At 34.5% G+C, this 11,736-nt stretch overlaps 1 protein-coding gene across 1 annotated transcript in view; it reads left to right on the forward strand.

The window, feature by feature from the left end:
* LOC106465997 (multiple C2 and transmembrane domain-containing protein 2-like) overlaps positions 1 to 11,736 on the forward strand; it is a gene marked incomplete at its 3' end in the record, with an annotated part of 108,027 nt that overhangs the window by 63,901 nt on the left and 32,390 nt on the right. Inside the window, exon 6 of the mRNA XM_022393962.1 lies at positions 2,727 to 2,844. Coding sequence (XP_022249670.1) covers positions 2,727 to 2,844 — 118 coding nt within the window. The remainder of the gene's footprint in view (positions 1 to 2,726; positions 2,845 to 11,736) is intronic.

The following is an 11,736-nucleotide window of genomic DNA, read 5'->3' on the forward strand; positions in this document are numbered from 1 at the left end:
TAACCACCTGGCCATGCCGGGCCAACAGAAATAAGATAAAGTCATAAGACGTTATCACAAGGTTATCCCTTAAGTTACAGTAATAAAAAACCTATGTTCTGATATTGAGGAGCCAATGGTGTCTAGTAAGGATGAAAGAATGTTATCCACTTTGAAGTGTTTTTGCGATAATCGATAACAAAAAAATTATTTTGATGGTAAATATATGTACAACGTGGAGCCTGTTGCTGCTCGAGTGTCTATTTTCGTCAGTAAAAATAAAAATAAACAGTAACCTGAGTTTGATGGCAGCCTCGAGGTGTCATGCTGAGACCGTCAGTATATGCGGCCAAGAGTTTATAAAATTTAGAAAAGTATTGTGATAATCAGAGTTTCCATTGTATACTATACAGAGTCACAAAAACAACTTATGTTCAATCTACACTAAATGTACGATGACTTTCTTGAGTTATGAGAACGTCCAAATGCATAACAATAAGACTGATAATATTCATTTACAAATCTTTCTTTACTGACTTTTACTACAGCTCTCCAATGAGATGTAACAACAACTTAATTGATAAAAAAATATCTTCATTGCTGATAATTATAAACACAACGTTATATAAAATATTAATTTTAAGATGCTGGTTGTTAATATAAAGTTGATGTCATGCTGATCAACATCACCCTCTAGTGGTTCGATCGTGAACTATCTGCACTCTCATCGTACGAACATTCCTTCGGATATTACTTTGTGGAACAATGACTCATTGCAACACTCTCTCTGTTGGGTAGCATTCGAACCATGACATCACGTGATATCTCCTAACAATGCACTCCATCGTCAAGTGTCATGGCGGCCTAGAATGTGGCCTCTAGCAACGTCCCTTCTGGTTCCACTTGTGGAACTATGGCGTCAACGTCTCTACTCCTTCCCCCTGAGACAGCCAATCAGCATGCAGTGGCTGAACAGCCCCCTCACTATTGGTATTTAATTTAAATAACTCATAAAAAGAATCGACAAACCTACAATCATCAGGGGTTCGAAAATTTGATAGATGGGTGAGTTGGCTGTGTAACGCAATGCAATTAAATAAATAAGCTGGATCAACTACCAGAGCTCACAAATGACAAAGCTGGCTTTTATTTAGCACTAAGTATCCTGAGATCACCTTTTTTCAATTTGACAATAGAATGAAACAACAATTACAGGTTCAAAGGAATTTTAAAAACTTAGCAAAACATGATATAGAGATATCAAGTTTATGGTCTGATTGCCACATTATTACAGTCTTGTTTCCCACAATTCTGTTAATGGGTTGACATATACACGATGCTCCATTTTCTTGTCGTGTAAAACATAGATACAAAAACAAACTTTTATTCATTGTTTTACTTTCTTATTATAGTATTGAAAAGTTTCCAAAGGCACATACCTACAATGAAACAAAATGAATTCTTAATATGATAAACCAATTCAGAAGTTTTAGCAAAATTGTTAATTAGTGCTTGATATTTAATGGCTGAGTTTGGTCAGTGTAAAATGGTTGAAAACAGAAAACTTGTGAAAGTTTATTCATCGGGACTAAGCATAATCACAGTTAGTTAAAAAGTTTTAGCTTCTTTCAGGCAACAGAAGAAAGTCATAAAGACATTTCACTTTTTCATGGAATCTTCCTCAGTTGTCAAAATAGAATCGAACCTATGTTGGACTTCAAATTATTTAAACAGAGGTTACATGTAATAAAGGACGTTATTGTTTTTGTTGACCATCTGCTAATAAGTGTTCATATCAAGAGAAGACAAAAAGGAAAAATGGCTTCAGTATCGGAAAATAGCCAAATATATCTATTCTCTTTAAATGTGACCGACCTCCCACGAGCAGGAGTTACATCAATGTTTATTGCACAAGATCCTATCTTATTGCCCAGTGGAATGTTTCATTTTTCAGAGTAACTCTATCCCTGAATCTCCAATCCTATCAATCAACTAACTATGACCCCAAGATCCCCAGTTACTCTCTTAATAGGAAGAGTGCATGTTACTTAAAATTTGTTTAGTTTTTGTATATACTACTAGCATGACATGAGTATCCTATATTGACTGAGTGAAATATGCAGGCAAAGCATATGTTTCCTACGTGCTTTTAGTAATATAGAAATTCTAAAACGTTTTCGTTTATCTTGTTGCTACGCAATTTTACCATAACCACATGGTCCAGTAAACTATTGACGCTTGCACTGTTCTAGTTCCTTTCGATGTTGTTCTCTGTAGTGGCTATCTATTGTGCCAGAATGGCCGAGTGAGTGACGTCTATATGTTACAGCAGGCGAATGTTGTGAGGGAACGACAGTCATGTGGTGATATCCTTGAAAGAGAAAAGATATAAGTTTTTTTCGAAGATCAAAGCATTTATTTTTTCTCTGAGTTTGGTTCAACAAAGACCCGACTTTAGAGAAAGAGAGCTGCCGAGTTAGACAACTATCCAGTAGAAACGACTGTCCACTTGTTTGTGCTAGTATATACGCCGAATTTTAATTTTTATGATAAAAAGTGAGTTCATTTTCTATCAATCTTATCCAGTTTGTTTATTTTCTTACACAAATTTATATCTCAGTCAAGTTTTCGAACATAGATTCCCTGTTTGATATTGTTGTTAAAATTAACATGGTAATCTTGGAAAATCGGTTTTACCTAAGAATACGACATAAATCAGAGTTTTGTTGTTTTATTTACTGTTATAGGCCAACCGATGTAACACTGCCTTTGACAGATTCTGGTCTGCCAGATGATCCAAAACAATGGGGAAGCATTCAACTTACTTTGACGCTCATCCCAAAGACCCAGATGGACAAAGAACAGGTAAAAAACATTGTATGAAAAATCTACAACTTCAAAGCTAATGCACATATTAATAAGCATCTTAAATATGTGTGCAAAATATCATGATCAATATAACTATTGCAAAGTCACTCTTTTGTATTTATGACATTTCAAAACTATTACACGTGATACTGTGGTATCTCTCGGATGATTATCAAAAAGAGAAGTTAGGCCCGCTAATAATAGGAGACTCACTGACCTCGTTTTAAGATGTATTCCCACTCGAATCGCAACAAATGGATCACGAGAAAAAGAGATGGAATGCAAGCTCACACAAATAGCAGATATTTAATGACAATCACAATTTACAATAAGATAAACAATACAATACAGAGTAACACAATACAACGGGTAAATGTTTGTGTGCTGTGTGTTTAAAAGACTACCAAGATTCACAATGAAACTTTTAATAGAATAATCCTTTTGTTAGTAAATGTGTTTCCCCTTGTAAATTAAACTAAAATGAAAGTGAAACCACTATATAAAAATAACCATAAGTTAAACTGAAATAAAATCACTATAAAGAAAAATGTAGTAGTGTAAATTACAAGTTACTCTTCGATTTTACTAATTCACTTTCCTTTAAGGCTCAAACTCCCACAAAGATAAGAATCTATTGTGCTCCTGGCACTAAATCTTAAGTTCAATTTTTGTGACTGCTGAAAACGAAGAACACTTAAGGGCTGTAAGCACTCCTACTTTAAAAACAAAAGTGTGAATGTAATATAGAAGAACGGCAGAAACTGAAATATTTCAGATAGATACTTACGGAAAGCAAAGAAACTTTAAGTGTAGGAAATAACTGCACACATGGATATTTCTACACACGCCAAACACTGCACAGTTTTTCTCTCTCAAAAATAAACGCGGCTTTAAATATGCTAATAAACTCTCTAATCTTCAGCATAGACAACAAATGATGTAACCAAGAGTTATTCTACCTGCAACTATTATCTGATTTGTCAACAAGAATAACTCAGCTCACTAATTAATTGCTTTGTTATTCCCGTAAAAGATTGGTTTGTTGTGAATTTCGCGCAAACCTACACGAGGGTCATCTGCGCTAGCCGTCCCTAATTTAGCAGTGATCACCACCCACCGCCAACTCTTGGGTTACTCTTTTACTAACGAATAGTGGGATTGGTGGAACGGGGATTCGAACCCGCAACCCTCACATTGCAAGTCGAGCTCCCTAACTACCTGTCCATGCCAGGTGCCCCGTAAAAGAACCAGAAAAATTAGTTTTGGCTTCTACCTAGAACCCCGTTTGTCACTTCTATAAAGTTAAAATTAGTAACTCACTTGATTTATTTGTTTGTAGTTAAGAACAAAGCTACACAATGGGATATCTGTGTTTTTCTCACCACGGATATAGAAACCCTGTTTTTAGCGTAAAAAGTCCGCAGACACACTCTGTTTCATAGGGGGCCAGCTCGCTTGAGTTCCTCAGTGCGTCCAAAAGGGAAGCTACGAAAAACATCATAACTTAAAGATTTTTACTTTTTTAACTAAAGAGAAGAGAACATATAATATGTTCTCATACTACACGAGAAAATAGCTTTCATATATGTCTATTGTAATATAGTTAATGAAAAGTCACTTTTACATAAGTGCACCGTTCCAGAACTAATATAGCCTAGCATGGCCTGGTGGTTAAGGCACTCGACTTGCAATCTGAGAATCGAGAGATCGAGTCCCTTCCCCGAAAATGCTCGTCCTTTCATCTGTGAGGGCGTTATAAAGTGACGGTCCGTCCCACTATTCGTTGATAATAACTAGCCCAAGAGTTAGCGGTGAGTGGTATTAACTAACTACCTTTTTCTAATCTATCATTTCAAAATTAGGAACTGCTAGCGCAGATAGTCCTCGAGTAGCTTTGAGCGAAATTCAAAACAAACAAACTGTTGAAGCTGAGTATTAGGCCTTAAGATTCCCTAAAGGGCCAAAATAAATTTCCTGCTTTGACTAAAACGTGAAATATGTCTGTCACATGATAAACGGCATTGCTCAATGTTAATTGATAACAAAGGTGATCTTTCTAATAATTAAATTTAAAAAATGTCATCGAAATAGAACAAGAAAGAAATTTACTATGTAGTTATTTTTATGTAAGATATCATTACTTTTTATGTAAGATATCATTACAATGCATCTTTTAAATTTTATCGTATGTTAAACGTGAATAATTTTGACTGTTACAGATTTTTTGAAATTCTAACTGCTTTAAAATATAACTACTTGCTGTTGAATAAAATTTTTGTTTTTGTATGGATTGTAAATACCATATCGATTGCTTCATTAAGACAACATTAATAGTTCAGTTTTAGTGTTAATGATAAAGTTTTCCCTGTTATACGACAACAGATTACCAATACATATATATATAATACTAAATCCTATGTCAGTTTAGAATATTTTTGTTATACGTGTAGAAGAGTATACTTTGCTCTAGTCAACCAATTAACTTCATATATGTGTATTAGCTTTAGGTACTATAGTTTTAACCATTTCAAAACATTAAATAAGAATGTCTATATTTAGATATGTTCAGATTAACTTCATATATGTGTATTAGCTTTAGATACTATAGTTTTAACCATTTCAAAACATTAAATAAGAATGTCTATATTTAGATATATTCAGATTAACTTCATATATGTGTATTAGCTTTAGATACTATAGTTTTAACCATTTCAAAACATTAAATAAGAATGTCTATATTTAGATATATTCAGATTAACTTCATATATATGTATTAGCTTTAGATACTATAGTTTTAACCATTTCAAAACTTTAAATAAGAATGTCTATATTTAGATATATTCAGAGATAATTTTAGCGTAATTCTTTTCACTTAAATAAAACCCTTTGAATAACGCTTGGTCAACTTTAGTTTAATCCTATAATCAGGCAGGTTGTATACGACAAATGTGAAACAGCTTACTAGTGCTTTCTTCCATGACGCATTGTTTGTGATTGGCTTATGTACAATTTAGATATTTCTTTGTCAGTATAGTTGGTGCATGAGATATTTTCCATAGGTTGTGATTGGTTGATCTCTGGGATTGTAAACTAAGCTGTAGAAAAAAAGACCATGTTTACATGCCTTTGACTTTATTGTGTGAAAAAATATATATTCCACAAAAACTACCAGTCTTTGCTTCCCAAACAACAGTGAGCGTTGTTATTCAACAGATAAAATAACGTTTTTCTTCTTCCGTTTTTCTAATGAAATTTTCACTTAACTATTATCTTAAAATATTTCCTTTGAATGTATTGTTATTGTAAAAAGGAAAGAAAAACTTGTGATATTATACTGGTAAAAAAGGTATGAAATGAGGATTTCTCGCTAGAATGGATTCGCTCTTTTAGTATCGTATATATGTCTATAAACTTCAATTATAATGTGTTAACTATTAACTTACTGAAGAGCAAACGTTTGTTCTTGGTTTGTTACGGGGTATGGGTGATTGTTTTGTAGCCAACTGAAATAATTATACAATTATTTCATTATATATCTCGACAGCAGTGCACTGAAACGAACGTTTTGCCCTTCGTGCAAGTTTTAATGCACTATTTAAAAAAATTGAAAGAATCGTGCTTTTTTTAAGTTTTAATTTCTGAAAAAAGCCAACAGGTTTTAGATTAGAGACACAGTTTACAACGGTAAGAAGACATTTAGGAATACCTTTAACCTTGTTAAACAAGACATACTGTAATAATTTGATTACTCATTTTCCAAGACAGTTTTTGTTAGTAAATGATAAATGTAGCGTTATTGTAGTTAATATTCATATGCCACAGAGAAACGCTGGCCAACGACTTTGGAAAAAAAAGTGTCATCCGCGTCTAATCCCCGCTACATTATCCCTAACCTACTGTATTTGAATTCTATAAAATAGTATTCTAGTAACTAGCATAAATAAACCTGGTATTATTTAAAACTGAATGAAAACTTGGCGAAGTATTTATTTAACCATAGTAACAATAAAGAATAGATAAGGTAAATAAGTAAAAATGAGTTTGTTTGTGTTTTTTAGCATTTCCATGCAAAGCTATAACGAAGTTTAACTGCGCACATCCATCTCACACTTTTAGGTAACATACTAGAATGAAGGCAGCTAGTCTGCGTAAATCCATCCCACACTTTTAGGTAATAAACTAGAATGAAGGCAGCTAGTCAATAGCACCCACTGCCAACTATTGGGCTAGTCTTGTCTAAGAGAATAATGGGACTTAACCATTTCAATTTTATTGGATCCACAATCCCAAAGCGAGAGCTCTTTTTTGTGGCAACAGGACACCAACCTCAATCTATGAATCACAATCGGTGCACAATAAACACTAGCCACACCACACCCTTGTAAAATAATATGCGAGCACAAGAAATAATTCACAAACTCTACGCACAGCAAAAATATACAAACAATTGCAGCTATATACAATGTGATAAATCCTGAAAATACAAAAAATTATTAAGAAACCCATAAAAGCAAAAGAACTCAAAATCACCGCTTCAGCCAAACGACCTGCATTTGGACTGATGTCATTTGGCCGAAACCCTTTCACTTCATTTTTTCTTACTTCAATTTTTAACCTTTTCATTGTATTTTCAGGGTTTATGGTGAAATATGTACAGAAATATTATTCGAAACACAAAGAGATGTTATTATAGAAGCCATCAACTTCAAGTAAGCCAGAAACATAATGATAAGATAGTCATAATCATTTTAAGAGACATTAATGAGATTTGTACAAATAGCATAAGTTTGGGTTTAACTCCCTTCAATATATATATAATGGGAATGGCCGTTGACGTAGATAATCTACGATTGTGGGATACTGAGACTTTCGCCGGACTTTACAGTTTGGTATCATTATTCTTCTGACGTGCTTTATCTACCTTCTGTAACTAAGGAGTTTATAATAATGAACACTGAGGCCATCCAGTAGCGGTAATGACTTCATCATATCTCCACTTCTGAATAAGGTTTTGTTTTATTTGTTTATTTATGTATGCTTGTTTTTGTTGATTATCCATGTTCGAAAATATTCTGTAACATTTTCCAGAAGCTGCTATATTACATATGTCTTACTATATAGCATCAAAGTTCTTTTGGAGAGTTTGACTAAGAAATATTATAAATATTGCTCTTGTCAATGTCGTTGCTAGAATCACATACGATCACCAAAGTCTAATCATTAACTAGTAACTATTTCTTTAATTCACAGCTGCTAATCTACTGCCATGCTCAGGATATTCCTGTGTTGGAAGTGGCTTAGATTTAATCCTGGGTTTTATTGATGAAAGTCTCATGCGTTTCCACTCGACTGGTGTCTCCTTCGTTAAAACTGCAGTTATCTAATTATTTGAATGTTTTCAAGAGGGGTATTCAGGTTTCACTTATTTCTATGCTAGGGTAGGTGATGTAAAAGAATACTTCTTTTTGCTATATGTGGCTAATATCCTATTATTTTAATATTATTTCATTTTATTGTATGATATTTTCCTCCAGCATGATGGGCTATTGCATATATATCAGTTTTCTACAAGTCATTCAATATCCATGCCTTTGCTAATATGAAAAAAAGACAGTCGTGATATTTTCAATTTCTTTTGTGCCGAATACTATGAAGGGCCCAACGCTTTGTATCTTACCTGGGGCCCCAGAATGGTTAAGGGCGGCACTGCTGAGTTGAGTACTAGGTAACAGGCCTAGGGTGGTGCCGAAAGGCATTGACCTCTTATGTGGAGGCCAGCTACCACGAATGAGATAAAAGAGAGTTCATTCACTGAAGTTACCAGTGATCTTCTAGATGTATACTGTTCTACTGGTTCCTCAAATTTTGCTTTTCCTTGACACACCTTACAATAGTTTGTATTCCAGCAACACATGCCCTCTGAATGTCAGTTAAGAACTTCCAAGGTTATCGATTTCACCATACTATGTAGAGAAAATAGAAATCCTGCCAGTAAAGTTGTGCAGAATTTAATAAACTGGTTTCTCTTCTGAGCTAATCAACTTTCTCATTCAGCTTTACCCTGCATAGCCTGGTATATCCTGCAGGTGATGATCTTAATATGCAGTTGCTTTCCTTTCTGCCATCGATCTGGGGACCAACCACACATTTTACACATTTATGTCTGAGAGTAGAACTAAACCATTACGATGGCAACACTGTCTATTTGCAATTCATTACTTTCGGCAATCCAGAGAAGAACATGCTTTATGACTTCCAGTTGCATACTTTTGTTGTTTGTGGGAAGTTCTAATGTTCCACCAGTCTTATACAGAATGTTGGTGCTCATGAGACAACGAATGCCCTACCAGCTCCCTCATTATCTGTGGTGTAGAAACTACCTATGGCTTTGGTAACAAGTGACTGTCCACCATGGTTTTTAAGTTGGTGCTGACAGGTATTTTTTTTCTGCTTCATCTACTGTTCAATATCAACAATGTTTGTCTAAGTTAATTTTCACATATCCCAGTAGTTCCAGGTTTTTATTCCACATTGGGCATCCAAGATGTGGTGATTAAAGATTACGTCACTGATGTAGCTGCATAGCATATGTCCGTTCATGCTGGGTTGGTGTCTGTGGAGTTATTTTGGAGCTGTAATTTTTCAATTAAAAAGGTCAGTGACTTGATGGTGGAATGCACGGTCTTTACACTGCAAGGTCCTAATGAAGAATGTTTTTTGTTTGTGTTATGTGATGTTTCTGATGCTTGTGCGGTGTAATAGATTTGACGGGAGTAGCTGAAGTATATCTGGTGACCAATGTAAAACCTGTATTTTGTATATTTTCATTCTCATTTAGCTGTCCAGCACTCGTATTGATCATCATCATGACACAATCCAGGATGAGACAGATACGACTTTGGTAGAATATAAGCAAGTGACATTCTTCAGCTCTCTTGTCTCCTACAACTTTCAGTGATTTGATGCTTTTGGTAGCTCCAGTTATCAAAGTGTTAATGTGGCTGGCGAAGTTGAGTTGTCTATCAACGGTTACCCCTAGGTACTTCAGTGTTTCTTCCAGAAGGATAGCAAAACCTGCAAAATATGGTGCTGGCTTGTTTTGATCAGGATGTCTATTGTTGAGTGTGCAAACTATAAAATATGTTTACATGCAAACGTTTCCAATCGACGTTTGGATCAAGGAGTTGGTACTGTACGTCAAAATGCGTGCATGCCATACACAAAACAGTGTTAGCATAAGTCTATGTTACAGGAATGAACATAATAATTAAACCAAAAATTAATCTGTTTCTTCCCTCTTAGTTTGTACTTATTTGTTCATTCATTCTCCTCTGAATTTGGAAGTGTGCTTCCATTCATCACAAACACATCAGTATTTGAACTTGCAGTACCTTAAATATTGGGTTAAAATTGTCATGTTTTTCTTTGTTTTGTGGATTTAGATGCTTGTAATATTAACTTAGAATCTATAATAAAATAAGCTACTTTTGCTGAATATTAGTCAATAGCATTTTGACCTAAAAATAAAACAACAAATAAAGACTTGTTATTTATTTACTAGCTGACGTACCTGTTCAATGTACTGGGAAGACATAGGAGACACAAGAGTGATATGGGATGATCAGATCCGAATGTCAACCCCCTATGTCACATTCCCTGGGGGCACTATCAGTACATCCCAAGTTTGGTTACACTGGTTATAGCAATTTGTTAAATATAAGTGGACACAATACACATGGAAGATGTTGGGCCCATGGCGTGATATAGGGCGTCACACCCAAACATCAAATACATTAAGAGTACATTCCAAGTTTGGAGGTAATTATTTCAGCAGTTTTCCACTTATAAGCAGACATAGACTTATCAGATAATTGTTCAGGTTTGGTATTAAAAAAAAATAAAAGAAACACCTAACCACATTTTTCACGCAGCTCATCTAAAGATAGATGTCTTAGTTATTGCAACTGAAGTAGGCTAAGCAATACTTTACTTAAAGCTACTAGATTAAACTATGGAAAGCCACCTGAGAGGAAGGGCGTGCTTTAAACATGAAAGCCTTATGACGAAGCCTTTTAAAACGGAAAGTACAGTGTATGGGTGATTTCAAGACGCAAATTCGTCAGACAGACCATTACCAGACATGCCTACATGGACTCTAACAACATGATGATGCTCCAAAATTGTTTTGAAATAACGTACTCAGCCTCTATAATATGATAATAGTATACATTTTCGAGCTTATTGTATGTACAGTTGTTGGTTTGTGCATCAGTTGATGCATTTACCAGTACAACTATGTCGTTGTCTTGAGAGTCCATAACTGGAGTAAGAATGGGTTTAAATAAGTGGATCGTTCAGCTGTATTTTAAATACAGGTAGCAATCATGTTCTTAATTGCAAATATTTTTATCAGGCAATAAAGTTGCTGGTTCCTTAGCAAGCAGTATAAATGTTTTCCATTCCCACACTCTACGTTGGTGTTCAAAAATCATAAATGTTCTATAACTCTGAATGCTTGTTTTTGCTCTCGAACATAGGTAAAAATAGAATGAAATTTAAACAGGTTTTTAAAGTAACAGTTGATTAAACAATAGTGTTACGTGTTTTTTTTTGTTAATATTTTCTGAATCTGGTCAAGTTTGCATTTGTCTTGCAATGTCAAAAGTAAATGATGCCTTAGCCCCATCAAGACTTATTTTTATACTTCTCTGAATGTACTTGGGTACCAGGTTTCTTTATTTTTTAAATGACAACTTTAATTTATATTATGTATTTTCGCTTTAACATTTAAATCAGGCCTACTGTGAGTTTAATGACTAAGACTATGTTAACACTAACAGACTAAGGGAAGATTTACACCGTAAATTCATATTACTATTGCGTCAGCGA

The sequence above is a fragment of the Limulus polyphemus genome, unplaced genomic scaffold (assembly GCF_000517525.1).
Source record: "Limulus polyphemus unplaced genomic scaffold, Limulus_polyphemus-2.1.2 Scaffold2117, whole genome shotgun sequence".
Lineage (NCBI taxonomy): Eukaryota > Metazoa > Arthropoda > Merostomata > Xiphosura > Limulidae > Limulus > Limulus polyphemus.